General features: G+C 38.9%; 2 protein-coding genes across 4 annotated transcripts in view; one reads left to right on the top strand and one right to left on the bottom strand.

Moving 5' to 3' along the window:
• The window catches only part of LOC131706694 (uncharacterized), a 50,880-nt gene extending 47,152 nt beyond the window's left edge, over positions 1–3,728 (bottom strand). The window contains exon 1 of the mRNA XM_059008280.1: positions 3,647–3,728. The gene's annotated coding sequence lies outside the window, so the exon portion shown is untranslated. The remainder of the gene's footprint in view (positions 1–3,646) is intronic.
• Positions 3,729–3,851: 123 nt separating this feature from the next.
• On the top strand, positions 3,852–19,107 carry LOC131706692 (interferon-induced protein 44-like). 3 transcript variants are annotated; one of them, XM_059008277.1, is made up of 7 exons: positions 3,852–3,968; positions 4,051–4,111; positions 4,212–4,422; positions 9,708–9,836; positions 10,816–10,963; positions 16,757–16,854; positions 18,033–19,107. In XM_059008277.1, exons 1-7 carry the CDS (start codon positions 3,947–3,949, stop codon positions 18,192–18,194), a joined length of 831 nt encoding a protein of 276 aa, XP_058864260.1. In that variant the 5' UTR covers positions 3,852–3,946; the 3' UTR covers positions 18,195–19,107. The 3 variants fall into 3 exon arrangements, with proteins under 3 accessions (XP_058864260.1, XP_058864262.1, XP_058864261.1); XM_059008279.1 differs by lacking the exon at positions 9,708–9,836; XM_059008278.1 differs by lacking the exons at positions 16,757–16,854; positions 18,033–19,107 and adding an exon at positions 11,691–12,552.
• Positions 19,108–24,483: the final 5,376 nt, after the last annotated feature.

The raw sequence follows: 24,483 nt of genomic DNA, 5'->3' as shown, positions 1-24,483 counted from the left end.
AGAATCACCGTCGAGCCCTCTTGAGGTGTCGTGGGCTAGTCGACGAAACACTGAGGATGGAAGGTGCCCACTTGAAAACCCCAGAGATGTACCCTACTTAGCTCAATCCAGACGGTTGTCATGCTGATGCGCTGGGGAGGCCGCACTTTGGTTGATCCCCGGAGCCAGCATCGCAGCCGTTGTGTGTGCTGATGCGCCAGGGAGGCAAAATAAGCTGATCCCTGGAGCCAGCATTGCACTTCAGCCATTAACACCAGACAGAAGGATATCTACATCATCATATGGAAGGAAACGTAAATGGATGGAGACACATATGGATCACATTAGTTTACTGTAAAGCTACGTCTTAGTTGGTGCTTATCTTGGCGAGAGCCGAGTTCAAATCAGCATGAAGTTTTAACATCTACTCTCGTGTAATGGAAATCAACAAATGCATATACAGTATTACTGATAACAAAGGAACAACAACCAATCTGCAGACCTGCTTTGAGAAATGATAGGCTCCATTCCAGGATGATGCCAATGATCTGACAAACACTGTAGGAAGAGGCAACACATACAATGAGGGTGTATTACTTCATTTTTTTATGACAAGTTATATGGTTAAACTAAGAGAAATTTGTTTGCAGATTTAGTGCAAGACCATGCATGAATAATGCTAAATATTAAACCTTTTGACCTGTTAATTCCTTTAATTTTTAACATTCCCTAAATATTTCTCACAATATACACTGAAGCTACAGTATAACCTATATTAATCATACTGCCTTATTGGAGTAAATAACAATATTTGTTGATCACAAACTTATTGGCACATTTTCAATTAAAGTCTGTAAGTTAAGGTTAGTCTTAATTGAGTTAGTCACTATTAATCAATTAGAAACCGCTACTTATCAATTTAGCAATATTATTAAAAAAAAAAAACATTAGCTGTAAAACATGCACAGAAACTGAAGCAAAATAGTTTGTGCACTTAGCACAGCATGGTCAAAACAAAGGAGTTGGATCTAGATGTGAGAAACCCACTTGTTACAGTAACTACTACAGCAGAAGGGGAATCGATAAAGAGCGTTGTGGATAAAAAAAATCGTAATACAAAAATCCACAATAATCAAGAAGTATTTGAAGACTAATTCAACTGAAACGATGGAAAGAAGTGGACGTCCCAGGAAAATTACGACTATAGCATAAAGAATTGTTCGAGCAGCTCGCAAAAATCCACCATTAACAGCCAAGGATTTAAAGAAACATCTGGTATTGCAGTGTATGAAATAACTATACAAAGTCATCTACACACAAAAGGCTTATACGCGACCTTAATGGTAACCAGATTTGACAACAATTCAAATAAAAAAAATAAAAAAATAAAAAGCGTCTTGAATGATCTTTAATTAAGGGTGTCAAAAATGTTGTCTGCAACTGTATGTAATCATGACAACTCCCTGATTGTGATCCATAAGTATAGCAAGACTAAACATCAACATGACTACCCACAAATGTGTAGAAATTATTACCAGACTATACTTCTAACTTATTGTTTGTTATAAACATTTTGTTTATTTGAAAAGTTACAATTTTAATATAACGTTTGCGTTACAGTTGTGATCATTTAAGCTGTTCTACTTTATTATTATTATTTATTAGCATATATATGTAATTAAACAATATTTAATGTATTTTATATTTACTGTAAAAGCTATTATGTAATCACGTGAAGAGCAATCAAATGCAATACAACCATTTATGATACAAAAAACATTGTTAAATATTAAAAATAAATCTAATAATAATACGAATAAATGTAAAAAAACACGCAAACGTAATTTTCAGTAAGTAAAACAAAAGCAATCAAATTAAATACAACCATTTATGATACAAAAAACATTGATAAATATAAAAAAATAAATATAATACGAATAAATGGCAAAAAAAAAGCAAACGTAACTTTCAGTCAGTAAAATGCCGAGATATTTTACCCGATCCTCTCTTCGCATCGCGAAACTTAATCGTCACGTGACTCGTACGCTAATATGTCACATGACTCAGGGGGGGACAAATTTGTCAGGGGGGCGAAATTTGCCATGACACCGCCCTCAATTCGGCAAACCCACCCCCTTTTTTCTGCTGTCTATATTCAGTGTACTGTATATCTCCAGTGTATGGAATAAAAAGGGGTGTAGTGGGACTTTTTTCGCCATTCTGCCACCTACATATTTCTGCTCTTTAAGTAAATGAACTGCAGACAATCCAACAGTAAAATCAAGCATCTTTCTTTAGCATTCGCGTTTCCGTGTGAAAGACGTGCCTGTGTGGGGCACGGGTACAACAAAACAGTAGAATTTACTTGTGCGATACCAAAAAAGATCACAAGGTGGCATGTGCGAGCCAGTTTTTGATATAGCATATTTCTATTACCATTACCCTATAACGTTATGATAAACGGAATACATCAATATTGTTTTTTAATTAAGCAATATGGTATTGACATGAAGAAGCGTTTTTTTTTTTTTTTTCACAACTGATGGCATTATCTCCCATATGTGATTGTCTGTACTGTTTAGCCAGGTTTTATTAAACACATGTATGTATATAATTTGCAGAACTAAAACGTCAACCTCGTTTTTCATTTTAAATTTATTTAATACAATCCAAAACAATGTAAATTCTGAAGTCTTAAACATGCTCCAGTTTGGACACACGACAGATTTAAATAATATTTGTATTCATTATGGAGAAAACGTTAAGTGCAAAAAGCGATTAATGTAGGCCTATAGCTGATTAGATTGCGTTGCTGACTCGGTAAATGTTTTAAGGAACAGTCGCAAACGCGTCAAGGAAAGCACGCGATGTGATTGAGATGAGTCGATTGAATGGGACTTTATCAAGCAAACATCATCCCATAGGAATGGGCCAGTAGGTACCTACTAGCCTCCCAACAGGTAGAGAAGGTACGGATGAAGTGCTTTAATGGACGTGGGATATAGCAGCCGCTAGAGTATTGAAATAATAGTACAAATGGCTTTAATAGTAACACAGTTAGGATTAGGGGTTGAGGTTAGGTTAGTTGTAGATATTAGGTTTAGGAGTAGAGGGTAGTAGGCTAGTAGGTACCTACTGGCCGATTGATATGGGATGATTTTGATTGATAACGTGCCATTTAATCGACTGATCAGATTGGCTGAGGAAAGAGATCTAAATAATTAATTTAAAACAACTGCACAGCTGTGAAAATAACAATGAAGAATTCTATTGCACACGCATTCGAATGCTAAACTAATAATAATAATAATAATAATAATAATAATAATAATAATCAGCAGCAGCCAGACACATGCAGAAAAAGACCTGACCAGCGGGTTTCTGTCATTAGTAAAAACAAGAAATATACCAGAAAAGTTCTCTAGAATCTAGAATTGACAGAGGCTAAATATTTCCTTAATACTTTAACATTTCAAAAACAAAGCCGTTTCTGTCCAACTAAGCCCTAGAAGTTGTGAAATCTTATAACCTGTGTGGAAATGCTATCAGATGATCCCAAAATAGTAGTTTGTCTGAATTTATCAGCATTTTTTTTTTTAATGCAATCTGTCAAATTTCAACCAACCCAAAGCACCCAATAAGTATAAGTAGATAAAGTGTGCCCTACCTTCTTCTCTTGCTCCTCTCTGCAACTGGAAATACTGTATTCTGGTGACAATGTATTGTGTGTTCACAGCATCAGATCCTACATATAGCAAACAGTCTGTTCAGACACAGTCATTTACTAGAAGAATCTTACCATGCCCCTCCCATTTAACCAAATATAGACTGGATTTAGATTTCCTTTTGTCAGGGGGTGTCACCTCATCTACCATATATATAGTTTGTTTTTCTTTAATTTCATCATTACTTCTGTAACCTCAGAGCACCTTCCACAATACATATCCTCATCTCAACGTCTGCTGCAATGGGAGGATTGTTATCAAAGGGTAAATCATATTAAAAGCCTCATCTTTACCACAGAAAAAAAAACATGCTGGAGTTTTTATGTATCTCTCCCCTGTTTTGCAGAACCGCCGAAACCAGAGCCACTTCTCCCTATTCCATGGCGTGAAGTTGAATTTCGTCATGAGTAAGTGATCAGTTTTTTTATTTTGGTATTTTCTGAAATATTTGTAAGACTGAGCTTTTTAAAGTTTGACATTTCTTTTCATTTTTTACTTGTTTTACAGAGCTTACATGAAACTTCAAGATGAAATAAAAAACTACCAACCACACCCTAAGGCTTCAACAACAAATATTCTTATTTTGGGCAATGTGGGTTCCGGAAAGTCAAGCTTTCTAAATTCTATGTTCTCAGAACTCAGGAGAGAAGATTTCAACGGCAGAATACAAAGCTTTCAAGGCGTGAGACCACCTGCACAAACAAGCGTCACACAACGTGTAAGTGTTTAAATTCCAACACATCCTACACTTCTCATCCAGTGTGCTTAATTACTGTGTCCTGTCATCTCACTGGCAGTAACAGCAGAGAAAAAAAACAGCAAGTGCACATGAGGTTCAGGTGCTTTAAGCCGAGGGGACACTAGTCTACATGTTGCTAGAAAAATGTAGAAAGGGAGATTTTTTTTTTTCTTGTATACACATATCCTGCCAATAAGGACTGTAACTGCAGTTAGGTACAGTGACCTCTATACTCAAAAGTTTCTGACCAAAATGTATTAATAAGGAACTTTTAAGGCATGTTTAAAGAATATTTGCGATACTCAAAACACTCCTTCCCACATTCCGACTATTTAAGGAAAAAAATACCCAAAACTGACACTCAACAGACGAGTTCTGGATGGGGTCTCCGAGCTTTACAGAAACGGGCTGAAGTTAGTTACTTATTACCGATTCAAAGGCTGAAGTTAGTTACTTATTCACACAGTTACATATTGAATATTAAGGTCACATTCTAAGGGGGGAATCACATAGATAGTCTGGATGTGCCACCTCAAGTAGGGTATCATTTTAAAGCTTGAGCATTTCTTTTCAACATAAAGTAGATTGCAGAGTGGCACAAGTAGGCATTCACAGGCTATGCTGTGAAATATACACACACACCCTTCTTTTTCTGCATATTAACACACATTGTGAGGGCTTTGCCACCTCAAGCTGGGTGTGATGTTGAAGGTTAAGCAGTTGTCTTTCGAATAGAGCATGATGCATAGTGGCTTGTACAGTACTATTAACTATATCGTATGAAAATTAAAGCATTTATTATGAATTGTAAGAAAAAAAGGGTCTTGTTAATAGCAGATATTTAATTAAAAAGTCACATGTTTTGAATTTAAGGAACAAATACAGTATGTGAAATATACTCATTTATAATAAACATTTAAAGGTACAAAATCATTTGACTTACAAAAATATGTCTTGTGTTCTTCTTTGAATGAAATTTTATATGACGCAACAACACATACAGTATGTTATCAAGCAGTAGCCTGGTATGTGCAATGCACCACATTTCTTGAAATTAAATGTTTCTAATGTTACTATAAAGTGTGGTGTTTACATCAGTACTCACACCCGTATGTAAATTACATTACACATTACAGCTTTTATTTTGTGATTTTTTTATATTATCTGGAGGTCTTCCTTTAGGCCATCATATAAAATCAAATTACTCTTTCTTCATATCACAGATATAAAGTGGTTTCCACTGTTCACTGTTGCTCCAAAAAGTGGTCTTTGGACTGTTGCTCCAAAAAGTGTGTACCTAAAATAAAACACATTGTTTGTATGTGTGTTAAGTACATTAAAAATATATATTCTGTTGTGGACTTTAATCCACATTAATGGAGAGTAGAAGAAATGAAACAAACATTTGTACAGATTAAAAACAAAACTAGTGAAAATAAATAAATAAATACCAAATCATAAATGAAAGTTCAGATAGCAGAGTCTATTCATAAATCCATGTTTCAAGGATCTTCAGTCTTTTTTAATTTAATTTTGTTTCAAAGTATTACTGATATTGATCCTAGCACAGAAAAAAAACACATAAATAAAAACACATACACAGTTTAGTGTATTTTTGTATTTATTAAATATGTACTGCCCAAACAACCTCTGATATGAGCCTGAAATGTCCACATTAGTCTATACTGACCTTAAAGGGTACATAAGGACCTTTTTATTTGATTGTGTTACATGTTCCCATGTGTTGCTACAACTGTTTACAAAAGGTGTGTGTGGTGTTATAATTTATTTATTTATTTTTTTAACATTTTGACCACTTTTTTAACTTTTAAAATTGCATTCCCTGCTTCAAGGTGGCTTCACATGTACCTGCATGGACCTCTCAGAACTACATTTCCCATCATCCTCCTGCTCACTGGTTAATCCATCTCAGTTACAGTTATGTGAGCAGGAGGATGATGGGAAATGTAGTTCTGGGAGGTCCTTGCAGGTACATATCAAACCATTTTGAGGCAGGGAATGCAATTTAAAAGTTGAAAAAAGTGGTCAAAATGTAAAAAAAAAAAAATTAAAACAATACACACATCTTACATAAACAGTTGTATAGTTGTATATATATATATATATATATATATATATATATATATATATATATATATAATGTCAGGATTCAGTCAGTCACCAACAAAAATAACAATTTCGTGACTTTAGCATTTACAAATGATCAAAGAATGAAATGAAAGGTTATTTCGGTCTTGAGCAAATTATTTTGGTGAAACGGAAAATATCAAACAAGCAAAGAACGAAACAGTAAAGAGACAGCTTCTTCGGTCTTTGAGTAAAGCGATATAATCGAATTGCGAAATGTGCTTTGAGCAAATGCACAGTTCCTGAACAGATTTTGAAGATGCTGCTAAATTTTCTTTACTGTTTTGTTCTTTGCTTGTTTGATATTTTCCATTTCGCAATTTGAGCAAAATAATTCATCATAAATTCTCTAATTTTCATACTAAATAGCACTTAATAGTACTGTACATGCCACTATGCACCATACTCTATTCGCAAGACAATTGCTTAACCTTCAAATCACACCCAGCTTGAGGTGGCAAAGCCCTCACAATGTGTGCTAATATGCAGGAAAAGAAGGGTGTGTGTGTATATTTCACTGCATAGTCTCTGAATGCCTACTTGTGCCACTTTGCAATCTACTTTTATGTTGAAAAGAAATGCTCAAGGTTTAAAATGATACGTGGGGCTCCCCAGTGGCACATCTGGTAAAGGCACTCCGTGTGGAGTGCAGAATGCACCTTTTTGCCTGTAGGTTGCCGGTTTGAGTCCAGGCTATTCCACTGCCGACAGTGGATGGGACTTCCCAGGGGGCGGTGCACAATTGCGCCTGCGGGCTTGCCTGTAAGCTGCCCAGAACTGCGTTGTCCTCCGATGCTGTAGCTCTGGGTTGGCTGCATGGTGGGCCTGTAGAGTGAAAAGAAGTGGTCGGCTGACGGCACATGTTTCAGAGGACAGCGTGTGTTCGTCTTCGCCGCTTCTGAGTCAGTGCAGGGGTGGTAGCGGTGAACTGAGCCTAAAATACAATTGGACATTTCAAATTGGGAGATGATGTTCTAAGAAAACACATCCTCTTTGATATGAGCTACTTGTGCTAGATTGGCATTTTTACATTTCGTAAACTGCGTTCTCCATTTTAATTGGTTAACCGTTCTTAATTATTGCAAGACAAGTAGAGTTAATTTGGGTTTCAAGAAAGCCAAAACCCACTAAAAATACTAATGACAAACATTAAAAAGAAGATATATGATACCACATATAAATATGTAAAGTAATATGACTGACTTTTTCAACTTAGTTGAAAAATTATGACGTCAAATGACAGGACAAGATATGACCATTTTTTTTCAACTTCACAATAAAAATAATGAACTACAAAAACGTTTTTTTTAAATGATTTTATTGCACCAGAAACATAAGTTCCCATGAGGTCTATATTTAGATACTATGTAGGCCTACCTTTCATTGTAGGTTAATGGGGGCAGTGCTAACTAACTATTTTTTTCTGGAACTTGACATGAGCTGTAGAGCCCTACATCTCCCTGTTGGCTGCAACTTCTCAAGATCTATCTAAAAACAATAAATGCATTTATTTTCATAAAAGGCAGCTAGTACACAACGCTATTCAGAATTACTTTAAAACTATTTTTTTTTACAGAATAACATACACTCATGGTAACACTCACAATATACACTCCACACAAAGCTTTCTCCAATTTAAACATGTGTTGTCCTTTTAATATAAAACCATTATTTTGTGAGCAACCTACAAGAAAGGCAATTGTTTGCGTTTCTTTGCACAAAGAAAAGACTGAAACCCAATCTAAGAATGTTTTTAAGTGGTTATTTTTTTACTACCTCCCATGTAGTAAATACGTGGAGTGGCTCTAAACTCTTTTTTAATATATTCATTTAGATAAAAGTATTTTAGTAAGTGGCAATCCATCAGCGTGCTTTTAAATTTGGAAATTCGTGTGAAAGGGGGTTTATTTTAGTAAAATAAACCATTAGTAATTTAAATCATACGCTTTTCGAAACACAACATGTAAAACCAATGAGGCAGCGGCTAGGAAATTAAAGATGCCTAGCAGTGTTTCATAAAACACATTTTAAGAGAATTATTAAAACTACAGAAACATTAACAATAACATTTAGAAATATAGCTGCAAGCAGCAATGCCCGGGGGCCAAGTGCAACATATGAGTGGACATTTTTTGATAGAGTATATGTGGGTTCCTATATGTGTTCCATAGTAACCATGGCCGTATCTGCACTTTCTAAGGAGTTATAAGCTAGGTTTTCATTTGACCTTTAGAAGAGGTCAGAGGTCACGGGCAAGGACATTTTTTGATAGCGTATATGTGGGTTCCTACATGTGTTCCATAGTAACCATGACTCTATCTGCAGTCTCTAAGGAGTTATAAACCCAGTTTTGCATTTTACGGACATTCGAAAATTTGGCTCGAAAAATCCAATATGGTTACCGAACCATGTAACTAATCACCTTCATTCTTCAGTTGACATTAATTCCCATAGGCCTCTACTACTCTATGAAGTTTCATCACTCTACAACATTGTACCATTAGGCACCTTTGCATGTGCGGGGCGGGGCGGGGGTCCGCCCCCCTTTTCGTTAAAAATGTCAATATATTGTTTAATGGTATTTTTCGTATCAGGTATCCCCCTTCATGACAGTCTGGATCCGCCCCTGCTTTGGTGATAGGAGATCTGTGCCTGACGTGTCTCTAACCCACTCCTTTCATTTTTGTCTACGGTTCTGAAACGAGTCTGCATAACAGTTTTCCATGTGTTCTGATTTTTTTGAAGTTTGTAACTCATAATCCACCATTTATGTGCTTTTTTTTAAAGAAAAGAAAAAATAAACTGTTTATGCTAAATGCATTATTTTGTTACTTGTAAAAAAAGTGGACTTTTGTAATTTATGTCTCAGTAGTTTTCATTTAATTGAAAGTGTTTGCAATTGTCGGAATGTGGTTAAGGACATCTTAAAAGACCAGATTGAGTTCCTTCTGCTCTATATTTAACCTGGGGGTGGCGCAGTCGAGCAAGTTTTGTAGCACTTTATGTTAATTGGGTTTTCTGGGCTTGAGTGTTAATGTTCCTATACCTATAGCATGTTACACATAACATCAATGCATACACATAATAAATATGATCATTGTATAATTTCTTTGCAGCTAAAATGCCACAAATTCAATGACAAGATCAAAATCTTTGATACAGCAGGATTTGAATTGGAGAAAACAGTAAATGCCACGATAATATTAAAGAAGATCATAGATGGTGAAGTGGCTGAAGGCTCAAAGGTATGTAAGTAATGTTAATGCAGTGATGTGTAAAAGACTTGTAGAAAGCATTTTTATTATTATTATTATTATTTATTTCTTAGCAGACACCCTTATCCAGGGCGACTTACAATTGTTACAAGATATCAAATTATTTTTTACATTCAATTACATTATTTTTTACACATTATTTTTACATACAATTACCCATTTATACAGCTGGGTTTTTACTGGAGGAATCTGGGTAAAGTACCTTGCTCAAGGGTACAGCAGCACTGTCCCCCACCTGGGATTGAACCCATGACCCTCCGGTCAAGAGTCCAGAGCCCTAACCACTACTCCACACTGCTGCCCCATTGGCTCCATTGAGTGGCTCAGCAGCTGTAACATCATTGAATACTATTTTCACACAGCGTGATGCAATACAAGTGAATACAGTTCTCTCTTCCATCATTTACACTGGCATACAAAAAACAAACACACCATGCATTTACAACTAATGCTTTCAGCTCCTTTAAAATTCAAATTCATGCCAGAAGTAGATACAACTTTCAAACAGCCTTAACTTTGTAATGTCAGGTGTAGCATGTTGGACTTGATTTTTTTACACATATCTTTGCATCATGCTTTTTTTTTTTGGGGGGGGGGGGGATTCTCCCCATTATTACATCTAAAATAAAACACATCTTATTTCAATTGGACTAAAACTGTGTGAGTTAAAACCACAGCAATTAACCATATTTAATATGTCAGTTAAGGTATTCCCCCTTGGTAAAAATTATAAATCACAAACATGCAATTCATTATCTAGCAGGTCATTTTAATAGACCCCAGTCTCTGAATAGCTACTCTGCTTCTCAATGCATATAGATGACTAACTGGAGGCATTAAAAAGAAAATTGCAATAATCTCAGAAAAGGGGACTTTTCTTGGTAATATTTTAAGTGTCTTGACAAACGGTAACTGTTTTATAAAACTTATTTTGGTTTTTATCTTTCAGTTTGATGATATTCTGGAAACAAAAATCAAAATGGAAGGAGACCAAATCCACTGTGTTGTGTTGGTTCTATCACTTCATAACGCTGAAAATCTGGACCCAGCCTTGATTCAGTTTTATGAAGGATTAATTGGAATGCTAACAAAGACTGGTAATATATCATTAGCATTGTGTGTGCCAATTTCTGTGTGTGTGTGTGTCTATATATTTATATACTTTATGTGCTCGATATACAATATTGTTTTCTTTTTATTTTGTTTAGTTTCTTTTTCTCCTTCTCTTGCTTTCTCTCTCTCATATATACAGTACTGTGCAAAAGTTTTAGGCAGATGTGAAAAAATGCTGTAAAGTAAGAATTATTTCAAAAATAGACATGTTAATAGTTTATATTTATCAATTAACAAAATACAAAGTGAGTGAACAGAAGAAAAATCTACATCAAATCAATATTTGGTGTGACCACCCTTTGCCTTCAAAACAGCATCAATTCTTTTAGGTACACTTGCACAGTTTTTGAAGGAACTCAGCAGGTAGGTTGGCCCAAACACCTTGGAGAACTAACCACAGTTCTTCTGTGGATTTAGGCAGCCTCAGTTGCTTCTCTCTCTTCATGTAATCCCAGACAGACTCGATGATGTTGAGATCAGGGCTCTGTGGGGACCATACTATCACTTCCAGGACTCCTTGTTCTTCTTTATGCTGAAGATAGTTCTTAATGACTTTCGCTGTATGTTTGGGGTCGTTGTCATGCTGCAGAATAAATTTGGGGCCAATCAGATGCCTCCCTGATGGTATTGCATGATGGATAAGTATCTGCCTGTACTTCTCAGCATTGAGGAGACCATTAATTCTGACCAAATCCCCAACTCCATTTGCAGAAATGCAGCCCCAAACTTGCAAGGAACCTCCACCATGCTTCACTGTTGCCTGCAGACACTCATTCGTGTACCACTCTCCAGCCCTTCGGCGAACAAACTGCCTTCTGCTACAGCCAAATATTTCAAATTTTGACTCATCAGTCCAGAGCACCTGCTGCCATTTTTCTGCATCCCAGTTCCTGTGTTTTTGTGCATAGTTGAGTCGCTTGGCCTTGTTTCCACGTCGGAGGTATGGCTTTTTGGCTGCAAGTCATCCATGAAGGCCACTTCTGACCAGACTTCTCCGGACAGTAGATGGTTGTACCAGGGTCCCACTGTTTTCTGCCAATTCTGAGCTGATGGCACTGTTGGACATCTTCCGATTGCGAAGGGAAGTAAGCATGATGTGCTGCAGTAAGTTTCCTTGGCTGACCACTGCGTCTACGGTCCTCAACGTTACCCGTTTCTTTGTGCTTCTTCAAAAGAGCTTGGGCAGCACATCTGGAAACCCCTGTCTGCCTTGAAATTTCTGCCTGAGAGAGACCTTGCTGATGCAGTATAACTACCTTGTGTCTTGTTGCTGTGCTCAGTCTTGCCATGGTGTATGACTTTTGACAGTAAACTGTCTTCAGCAACCTCACCTTGTTAGCTGAGTTTGGCTGTTCCTCACCCAGTTTTATTCCTCCTACATAGCTGTTTCTGTTTCAGTTAATGATTGTGTTTCAACCTACATATTGAATTGATGATCATTAGCACCTGTTTGGTATAATTGTTTAATCATACACCTGACTATATGCCTACAAAATCCCTGACTTTGTGCAAGTGTACCTAGAAGAATTGATGCTGTTTTGAAGGCAAAGGGTGGTCACACCAAATATGGATTTGATTTAGATTTTTCTTCTGTTCACTCACTTTGCATTTAGTTAATTGATAAATATAATCTATTAACATGTCTATTTTTGAAAGAATTCTTACTTTACAACATTTTTTCACACCTGCCTAAAACAGTACTGTATATTATATATCCCTGCCGCCACCACCAGGTAAGCACCTTCACCTCTTGAGAATAGAATAAATACTGTGCGCTAGCTTCAGACTGTTATCATGCACATGGTTTAGGGAGTGGTTAACATGTAGAAAACAGAAAGTACTGATTAGAGGAGAAACCTCAAAATGGAGCGAGGTAACCAGCGGAGTACCAAGTCCTCTCCTATTCCTAATCTACATTAATGATTTAGATTCTGGTATAGTAAGCAAACTTGTTAAATTTGCAGACGACACAAAAATAGGAGAAGTGGCAAACACTGTTGCAGCACCAATTGTCATTCAAAATGATCTAGACAGCATTCAGAACTGGGCAGACACATGGCAAATGACATTTAATTGAGAAAAGTGTAAGGTACTGCACGCAGGCAGTAAAAATATGCATTATAAATATCACATGGGAGATACTTATTATTATTATTATTTATTTCTTAGCAGACGCCCATATCCAGGGCGACTTACAATCGTAAGCAAATACATTTCAAGTGTTACAATACAAGTAATACAATGAGAGCAAGAAATACAATAACTTTTGTTCAAGTGTGACAAACCACAATTCAATAATACAGCAGATAATAGTGATAGTTACATCAGGATATGATTAAATAGTGATAGTTGCATCAGGATGTGATTAAATACAAAGTACTACAGGTTAAACACTTGGCAGATTACAGTATTCTGAAGTACAGGATTAAATGCAGTAAAATAGGGGCAGATAAGAGCAAAATAAAGCACACTTACATGAAGGGTGATAGTGTCCCAGGATACAAACAGAGGTGTTCTACAGGTGCTCTTTGAAGAGGTGAGTCTTAAGGAGGCGCCGGAATGTGGTCAGGGACTGGGCAGTCCTGACATCTGTAGGAAGGTCATTCCACCACTGCGGAGCAAGGGTGGAGAAGGAGCGGGCTCTGGAGGCAGGGGAGCGTAGCGGAGGTAGAGCTAGTCTTCTAGTGCAGGCGGAGCGGAGAGGTCGAGTGGGGGTGTAGGGAGAGATGAGGGTCTGGAGGTAGCTGGGTGCAGTCTGGTCAAGGCATCTGTAGGCTAGTACAAGAGTCTTGAACTGGATGCGAGCGGTGATCGGGAGCCAGTGGAGCGAGCGGAGTAGTGTAGCGTGGGCGAAGCGAGGCAGAGAGAACACCAGGCGGGCAGCAGAGTTCTGGATGAGCTGGAGCGGACGGGTGGCGGACGCAGGGAGGCCAGCCAGGAGGGAGTTGCAGTAGTCTAGGCGGGAGAGTACCAGGGCCTGGACCAGGAGCTGGGTAGCATAGTTGGTGAGGGAGGGTCGGATTCTTCGGATGTTGCTCAGGAAGAATCGGCAAGTGCGTGCCAGAGTGGAGATGTGCTGGGAATAAGAGAGGCAGGGGTCCAGGGTGACTCTAAGGTTCTTAGCTGAGGAAGAGGGAGAGAGTGTGGTAGATTCCAGAGGAACAGAGATAGTGAGATCAGAGGAGGGGGAGGAGGAGGGAAAGAAAAGGAGGTCAGATTTAGAGAGGTTGAGTTTGAGGTGATGAGAGTGCATCCAGGAGGAAATAGCAGACAGACAGGTAGAGATACGGGAGGAGATGGTGGAGTCAGAGGTGGGGAAGGAGAGGAAAATCTGAGCATCATCAGCATAGAAATGGTATGAGAAACCATAGGATGCGATGAGGGGGCCCAGGGAGCGGGTGTAGAGAGAGAACAGGAGAGGACCCAAGACTGACCCTTGTGGGACTCCAGTTAAGAGAGGGTGAGGTGTGGAGGTTGCTCCACGCCAGGTTACCTGGTAAGTGCGGTTGGAGAGGTTGAACCAGGCCAGAGCAGTGCCAGAGATCCCCAGGTCAGCAAGAGATGATAGTAGAATAGAGTGATCAACAGTGTCAAAGGCAGCAGAGAGGTCGAGGAGAATTAGGACAGAGGAGAGAGAGGCAGCTCGGGCACACTTAAGTGAGTTGGTGACAGACAGGAGGGCGGTTTCAGTGGAGTGAGCAGAGCGGAAGCCAGATTGGAGAGGGTCAAGCAGAGAGTGGTTGGACAGGAAAGCAGAGAGCTGGCGGTGTACAGTCCGCTCGAGGATTTTGGAGAGGAAGGGTAGGAGGGAGACAGGACGGTAGCTCTGGAGGGAGGTGGGGTCGAGGGTAGGTTTTTTGAGGAGGGGAGTGATAGAGGCTTTTTTGAAGGCAGAGGGAAAGATACCAGAAAGTAGAGAGGTGTTGAGGAGGGAGGAGATGAAGGGGAGTAGAGCAGGAGCAGCAGCTTGAAAGAGGTGAGTGGGGAGGGGGTCCAAGGCACACGTGGTGGGTTTGTGACCCTGGAGCAGGGAGGAGAGGTCAGAGTCTGAGAGGGGCAAGAAGGTGGAGAAGGAGGGCAAGTAAGCAGGGGATGTAGTGGGTGTAGGGGTTGGAGCAGGAGGGGGTGCGGGGGAGGGAGAGGTGTTAAAGAGTTTGCGGATATCGGAGATTTTAGAAGAGAAGAAGAAGGCAAAGTCATCAGGGGAGATAGAGGAGGGAGGATGAGGGTTTAGGAGGGAGGAGAAGGTAGAGAATAGTTTACGTGGGTTGTTAGTGGAGGCTTGGATTACAGATTGGAAATAAGAACATTTAGATACTGAAATTGAAGAAATAATCTATGAAAAAGACCTAGGAGTTTATGTTGACTCATAAATGTCTTCATCTAGACAATCTGGGGAAGCTATAAAAAACAAACAAAATGCTCGGATATATTGTGAAAAGTGTTGAATTTAAATCAAGGGAAATAATGTTAAAATTTTACAATGCATTAGTAAGACTTCACCTAGAATATTGTGTTCAGTTCTGGTCACCTCGTTACAAAAAGGATATTGCTGCTCTAGAAAGAGTGCAAAGAAGAGCAACCAGAATTATCCTGGGTTTAAAAGGCACGTCGTATGCAGACAGGCTAAAAGAATTGAATCTATTCAGTCTTGAACAAAGAAGACTACGCAGTGATCTGATTCAAGCATTCAAAATCCTCAAAGGTATTAACAATGTCGACCCAGGGGACTTTTTCGACCTGAAAAAAGAAAGAGGTCACAAATGGAGATTAGATAAAGAGGCATTAGAAAATAGGAGGCACTTTTTTACACAGAGAATTGTGAGGGTCTGGAACCAACTCCCCAGTAATGTTGTTGAAGCCAACACCCTGGGATCCTTCAAGAAGCTGCTTGATGAGATTCTGGGATCAATAAGCTACTAAAAACCAAATGAGCAAGATGGGCCGAATGGCCTCCTCACGTTTGTAAACTTTCTTATGTTCTAATTTGTGTCTTGTGTTTGGTTAAGTGCTTCCTTCAGCTCACTGTGGTAGATTATCTAGCTGGTAATGACTGCTGCGTTGAACATTACTGCTTAAAATGGTCTGGTGGAGAGTCCCTGAGTGGCTCATCTGGCAAAAGCAGTACCGTGCGGTGTGCAGGATGAGTGCTACAGAGCAGGTTCAAATCTTGCCTGTGTGCAGTTAGCTGGTCTGCGCTGAGGACTCCAAGAGGGCATTGCATTGGCTCTGATGCTCCCAGCGGGTTAGGGAGGGAAAAGCCAGCAGGGACTGTCTGTCCTCATCTAGCCACAGTGAACTCTACAGGCCAGACAGCTGGTAAGCCTGGGCAGAGATCTGCAGGGCAGGCCTTTGTCCTCCAGAGGTCGGTACCTCGCTGATATCCGCTCTCGGTTTGTTGGGTGTAAAAAGGAAGTTGGCTTGGTTGTGGGATAGGAGGATACCCACTGAACCTTCAGATCTGCTGTGCTGTGTGGAGATCGCTGTTCAGGGATGAGAAACGATGATAGTTGGAGTTTCCAAATTGGGGGTTAAATAATTGGGCAGTCTAAATTAAAAAAAAAAAATCTGTTTTCAATGATCCTGATTAGCATTTTTCTTGGGTAACCCCCCCCCCCCCCCCCATCCTACAGGGGTACAGGAACATTAGGTTGTTGATGATTACTGTTAATCAAGTCTGTTAAATGAGATGATTGACCTGAAACATGATCTTTTTTTCTATCCACTATCACACTATACTCTATATAACACAACACTTCAAATGTATCACTTTTCAGGAGTACCATGCAAGCTGCTTGTTACATTCGTTGATAAACTTGTCGAGAAGACTGAGGATTTGAAAGATCTGTACAAGAGAAGAGATATAAAACAAAAGGTGAGTTAAAACAATATAAACATGGATTGTACCATACGCAAATAAAATCCAGGGCTCTTCAAGAAGATTTAGTTTCCCAGAGTTCAAATAGCACTAGACCTGAACTGATAAATGGGTGATTTTTTTTCAAGTAAACACTAGATACAGGAATGAAGAACTGTATGAAGTTATGTGGCAAAGTGGTTAACAGTGTGCAGGTGCAGGTGATCAATAATCAAACAGACAATGATAATCCAGGTGCAAGGGTGTTTTATTTTGTAATCCAATTGCCTGATGGCGAAACAGCAGTAAATAATAACAATGTTAACAGGCAATACAGCGGCGTGTATTTCTTTGTGTATAATCCATTGTTGGTTCCCAAATAATATACAGTCCTGTTCTTATTCACCCATACGTAACACAGACACAAACACAAGAACAAGTCCACAGTGTGTGCTCTAGTGCTCGTAGACAATACAGTGTTCAGCTGTCTAATAATAACAAACAATGGTTCTTTAGATACGACAGAACTAAACAAACAAAACACTCACGATTACAATACACGGTCTCCTTCCGGTTCAGCTGTAACCATACAAAAGGAACAGATCGCTTGGCCACATCCCCTTTTATACCATCAGTCACGCCCCCTTTGGTGGCGAGTGCAATCGCTTTTCCTCCAATCCACGATTGACATATCGGCGACCATTTTGGGGCAATGACTTGCAGTATTGTGGCACCGTCCCCTTTCTAAGTTGGCCGATTTCCAACCCTGGAATGAATTGTCTGGCCATCCAGTCGAGGGCACTCTGTTTCCTTTACACAGCGCCCTCACAGGTCGGGAGGGAGATTTATCACCAAGAATCATTCTGTCTCTGTCACAAGTTAAAATTATTTCTTATAAACATCAACTGATTTTGGTGAAATGCAGTAAAACCCAAACGTCCAGAAAACGGTCATCCTTTTTGGATGGGTCAAGGGTCAACCCAAATATTCAAGTGTTTATTTTTAATACAACAAGGATTATTTGTGTGGCAATAAAACAAAGAAATATAGAGAAAGAAAAGCTGTAAAATCTAAATGAAAATCACTGTGCAGTATTTCTGGAGGAAATCAAGTACAACATGTTTCACACGACACATGCAGCAGGCATTGAAATGTGCTGTTCTTTATAAACTAATACTTTATTCATTCTCTTTCAGATTGAAAAGTTAGCAAAGGAGATGAGAATTTCAATGTGCAACGTTATTGTTGTTTCAAACTACTTTGAGGAGTTGAAAATTAACCAAATAAAAGGAACTCTGCTGTTGGAGGCAGTTGCTCAAATGCTGACGGCTGCAAAACCCTTTCAAGAGAGAATGTAGAGTATCACCTGTCACACCTGAAGCACGCTGAGCCCATTCACAACTTTAATTGATTTCCAATTGGAGAATGGCCACTGTGTGTGTAAGAGAAGCCAATTCCTTTATTTGGAGAGAGCAGGAGGAAGACAGGCGGTGGCATAGCCTGTATTCGAACCAGGTTATAGGGCACTCCTGCCGTCAGCATTGCATAAACAGAGAAAAACTGTCAATAAGCGGCTTTGAATTATTCATCATTTAATCTACTGCTTAATCTATCATTTTATGAAAAAATATTAATAATACTCTATTGAGTACTCTCGTTTAAATCTAGTTCTAAAAACATCAATTAATGATCTTTGAATTAATCAGCAATAACCTTTGCATTCGATTTTGGAAGTTCCTTTGACCGGTTCCTTATTAATAACAGCTAAAAAAGCTAAAACTAACAAATGTGCTGCGATAATGTAAAAGACTGGGGAAAATCATGAATGAAATGTGAATGATGTTTTTTGAAAATAATAAATAAAATATGCCTTTGTTTCCTATTTACGCAGCACTCATGTTTGCTGTTGCTATTGTATTGTATTGTACTGTATTGTATTGTATTGTATTGTATTGTATTGTATTGTATTGTATTGTATTGTACTGTACTGTATTGTCCAGTCTGTCTAATAAGGGGGCTCATTCAAACACCTTTCAGATGTATTAACTTCAGGATGTCCACATTACTAACCACTGTATTTGAAAATCCCATCTCATACATTTCCCATGTACTGTAATATAGCTTCCCATAATCCATTTTATTTTTAATAATAATAATCCTTGTTTTAAATCAGTTTGATATTGACATGTTCGTGTCTCTCTCTACTATGTTGGTTCCTCATCTGTATTATGCATTGCAGTTACAGAGTGGAAGAATAAAGAGCTTGATTGATCCAATGCCTGTTGCAATCTCGTAATTTCTGGGTACACCCACAGCAGCAAAAATGTTACAAAACTAACAGTATTTTATAATGTATATGGTTTACTTTTGGTTTGTTTGAAGTATTACTATGTAATGTGTTCAAGTGCACTTTAGGTATACTAGTAGTATATGTACAGTGCCTTGCATAAGTATTCACCCCCCTTGGACTTTTCCACATTTTGTAGTGTTACAACCTAGAATTAAAATGGATTTAATTAGGATTTTTTGTCAATGATCTACACAAAATAGTCCATAATGTCGAAGTGGGGAAAAAAATCTACATATTTTTCAAAATTATTTACAAATAAAAAACTGAAAAGTCTTGATTGCATAAGTATTCACCCCCTTTGCTGTGACACCCCTAAATAAGCTCTGGTGCAACCAATTGCCTTCAGAAGTCACATAATTAGTTGAATGGAGTCTGCCTGTGTTCAATTAAAGTGTTGCATGATCTCAGATTAAATACACCTGTTTCTGGAAGGCCCCAGAGTTTGTTAGAGAGCATATCTAAACAAACAGCATCATGAAGACCAAGGAGCTATCAAAACAAGTCCGGGATAAATTTCTGGAGAAGCAACAATCAGGGTTGGGTTATAAAAAAATATCCCAAACTTTGAACATCCCCTGGAGCACCGTTAAATCCATTATTAAAAAATGGAAAGAATATGGCACAATCACGACTCTGCCTAGAGAAGACCGTCCACCAAAACTCAGTGACCAGGTAAGGAGGGCATTAGTCAGAGAAGCAACCAAGAGGCCAATGGTAACTCTGAAGGAGCTGGAGAGATCCACAGCTGAGATGGGAGAAAACGTCAATGGGACAACTGTAACCCAGACGCTCCACAAAGCTGGGCTTTATGAAAGAGTGGCGAGAAGAAAGCCATTGCTGAAAAAAAAACATATCAAATCCCGTTTGGATTTTGCCAAAAGGCATATGGGAGACACAGCAAACATGTGGAAAAAGGTTCTCTGGTCTGATGAGACCAAAATTGAACTTTTTGGCCTTAGCACAAAACGCTATGTGTGTCGCAAAGCCAACACTGCTCATCACCCTGAGAACACCATCCCCACGGTGAAGCATGGTGGTGGCAGCATCATGTTATGGGGATGCTTTTCATCGGCAGGGACTGGGAAACTGGTCAGGATTGAGGGCAACATGGATAGAGCCAAATACAGGGACATTTTAGAGGAAAACCTGTTTCAGTCTGCAAGAGACCTGGGACTGGGGCAGAGGTTCACCTTCCAGTAGGACAATGACCCTAAACACACAGCCAAAGCTACACTGGAGTGGTTTAAAAACAAGAACTCTTAGAATGGCCCAGTCAAAGCCCAGACCTCAATCCGATTGAGAATCTGTGGCAAGACTTGAAAATTGCTGTTCACCAACGTTCCCCATCCAACTTGACAGAGCTTGAGCAATTTTGCCAAGAAGAATGGGCAAAAATGGCATGATCCAGATGTACAAATCTGGTAGAGACTTACCCAAAAAGACTCACAGCTGTAATTGCTGCCAAAGGTGCTTCTACCAAGTATTGACTTAGGGGGGTGAATACTTATGTAACCAACAAATGTCTTTTTTTTTGTTTAATTAACTCTTGCGTCACAATAAAAAAATATTTTGCACCTTCAAACTGTTAAGTATGTTGTGTAAATCAAATGGTAAAAATCCCAATTAAATCCATTTTAATTCCAGGTTGTAACACTACAAAATGTAGAAAAGTCCACGGGGGGGTGAATACTTATGCAAGGCACTGTATATATATATATATATATATATATATATATATATATATATATATATATATATATATATATATATATATATACACACACACACACACACAAACACACATATACACATGTTTTATCTAATAAAATGAAGAAAATCTTTTTTTTTTAAAGACTACAGTAAATCTTGTCCTGATTTTGAGTGGTGATCAATTGGTCTTCTGGACTTGAAAATCTATAAATCAAGGTTGCTGGATCGATTTGAGAAGTGAGAGTAAGCCCAAACAGACTTTTTTTTCTAATTGGTCCCACACTCAAAATCAGGACAAGATTTACTGTAGTTTTTTTAAAAAAACGATTTTCTTCATTTTATTAGTTAAAACATATTTTTTACTAAACCGAGCAAACTACATGTTTCAACACAACATGTCTTCGTCAGACTTTCTTTTGTTTAACTATATATGTATGTATATATATATATATATATATATATATATATATATATATATACATGGTGTTGGGCCACTGTGTGGACTTCTCGGCAGGCCGTTTTTGATGAAACTGGCTGCTCACACCCCAGGTTGAAATTTGCAGTCAATTGATCTGCAGTGGCTCGCCTTGCACTTCGAATTAATGCACGGATATCACGATCCTGGAGTATGCGCTTCCGCCCGCTGTTGCCCTTTGCTGATGATGTCTTTCCCTCGGAGTTCCATGCCGACATCACCTTAGACAATGCTGCTCGTGAAACATCAGCAAGTTGAGCTGTCTTAGTCACTGAAACTCCTGCCAAACGCGCCCCGACAATCACCCCTCTTTCAAAGTCACTGAGGTCTCCTCTTGCAGCCATGCTAGCCATAATTATAGGCAACCAGGCCTGTCCAGCATTTTTATACATGACCCTAAGCATGCTGGGATGTTATTTGCTTAATTAACGCATGAGCCACACCTGTGTGGAAGCCCTTGCTTTCAATATACTTGGTGTCCCTCATTTACCCAGGTGTTTCCATTATTTTGCCCACTACCTGTATATGTATATATGTGTGTGTGTGTGTGTGTGTGTGTGTGTGTGTGTGTGTGTGTGTGTGTGTATATATATATATATATATATATATATATATATATATATATATATATATATATATATTAGCACGGTAATATGGGCAAATATGTGCAAATTCACTATAGCTGAAATTTGATTGGCTCACGGTGGCCATGTTTTTTTTTTTATGTAGCGAGTTGCTAATGCTATGTATGCAGAGTTTGGCTTCAATCGGCATAACGGTTTGAGAAAAGAAGACGTTTGAATATTTTTAACAAATCCAATGTGGCTGCCAAACCATGTGACCAATCGACTTATGTTGAACAAATTTAAATATTATGTAAGATAAAGAGTTTCGAAGGGGTTAGAGACACAAAACGACCAGGAACTACATTTCCCAACAACGGGGAAAACGCACATTGCATGACGGGTAACAGCGGTAGCTTTAAAAAGCTGCTGGAATCAGATAGAGGGGAGAGTGAGAACAGGTGCACACACGAGCCGTGGGACGGGAGAGTACCTAACCAAGACGAAAGTGGGCAGCTGCATTGGAAGCGAGATTGGGATATTAACCAGTGGTAAACCAAGTAATACAATTTTAGCACTTGTTTCTAAAAACGGTGCAGTGTATTGGGGCATTGCATTGAAGCAACCTTGCGGACTACCATTGTCACCAGTCGGAGACAACAATTGTTTCTACAGCGGGACAGTGCACGGTGGCTCTACCTTGAAACAACACGGCGGACTACAAGCTTCCCTGCATCGGAGCAATGCAGAGAACACGGATTGCTGTAGAGTGAGTACGCTGTGTTTTACCTTTGATATGCTGGGAGCTACTGAAGTACGGGACTTGTGTGTATTCAAACTGAGTGCTTAAAGACTGTATCAAAAGCCCAAGAACAGGGCAAGTGATTAACCCAGGAGAACTGTGTCCATCTGGAAGTGTTCAACGGTGTAAAAATACGCAGGGACACAAAAAAGGGTGATTTAAACGAAACACAACTTTATTTTATGTCCGGGGAACAGTGGAACCTGCAACAAAAGAGAGGCGAGAGTTAGAGAACGCTCATTGCTCACTGTTTGATCACCTGTATTAATTCTATTCTACACAGCAGTGTTATTACTTACCTTTACGAAAGGTTGGCTGGGTGTTGGGTCCGCACTCTACAGCAAACAGACCTCCGGGGCAGTCGGGAGTACAAACCTGTGAGTAGGACGGGGACGATCACGACTCCACAGCGCCATCTGGTGGATGTCCGCGACAACCTGGAAAAGAGAAAGAAACCACAATACCAAGCCAACACCAAAGGAACTTGGATACAACAAGCAACTACTTACCTGAGGGTCTCGCTCCACAAAGAAAGTCCTGGACTGTGTTTATTTGACTTTGTTTATTATTTGTCTTGATAACTGGAACTTCTGTGTGTTCAATTTTTGGAATATAAGAGAAAAGGAAAATCATTAAAACAGAAATCTCTTTGGACCTGGGTCTCTGTCACGTTCTTCTGCACCAAAACAGGCACCACTTGCACATCTCATACTTACGTGGACTATACCAGTTCACAATTATTATTTATTTCTTAGCAGACACCCTTATCCAGGGCGACTTACAATTGTTACAAGATATCACATTAGTTTTTACATACAATTACCCATTTATACAGTTGGGTTTTTACAGGAGCAAACTAGGTAAAGTACCTTGCTCAAGGGTACAGCAGCAGTGTCCCCCACTGGGGATTGAACACACAACCCTCTGGTCAAGAGTCCAGAGCCCTAACCACTACTCCACACTGCTGCCATAAATATATGTCATAAGGGTAGTATGTGCCCCGGGTTTCACATCTGTACCATAAGAGGTTTTGGAGAAGAAGATTTTGTTAAATTGGCCAATATTCGTGAAAAATCCAATATGGCTACCAAACTGTGTGACCTATGACTTTCTTTTTGCTCTGACACAACTGCCAAAGCTATGTATGCAAAGTTTAGCTTCAATCGGCATAACCGTTTCAGAGAAGAAGACGTTTGAATATTTTTGACAAATCCAATATGGCCACAAGACCATGTGACCAATTGACTTCTTTGAATAACCATAAATCTAGGCCATGAGGGTAGTCTATTGCACCAAGTTTCACATCTCTGTAATAAGTGGTTTCAGAAAAGATGATTTTTTAAAATTGTCCAAAATTCTTGAGAAATCCAATATGGCCGACACTCCATGTGACCTATGATCTTCATTTTCGCTCTGACACTACCACCTTACTAAGTTTTGCGAGTTTTTGTGCAATGGTGTGGATTTTATGGACATACAAAAATTTAGCTTGGAAAATCCAATATGGCTGCCAAATTATTTGACCAATCAACTCCCTTCTTTCATTGACAGTAATTTCCCATAGGCCTCTACTATTGTATGAAGTTTTATCACTCTACCACATTGTACCATAGAGAAACACTGCAATACATGCAAGTTGACCATAGCTGAAATTTGATTGGCTCGCGGCGGCCATGTTTTTTTATGTAGTGACTTGCTTTGAACAAACTTGATAGACAACCTTGCCAAGGCCATGTATACAAAGTTT

Source organism: Acipenser ruthenus, chromosome 36 (genome assembly GCF_902713425.1).
Source record: "Acipenser ruthenus chromosome 36, fAciRut3.2 maternal haplotype, whole genome shotgun sequence".
Classification (NCBI taxonomy): Eukaryota; Metazoa; Chordata; class Actinopteri; order Acipenseriformes; family Acipenseridae; genus Acipenser; species Acipenser ruthenus.
The sequence above is the reverse complement of the archived record's forward strand: the minus strand, read 5'-3'. Positions and strand labels throughout refer to the sequence as shown.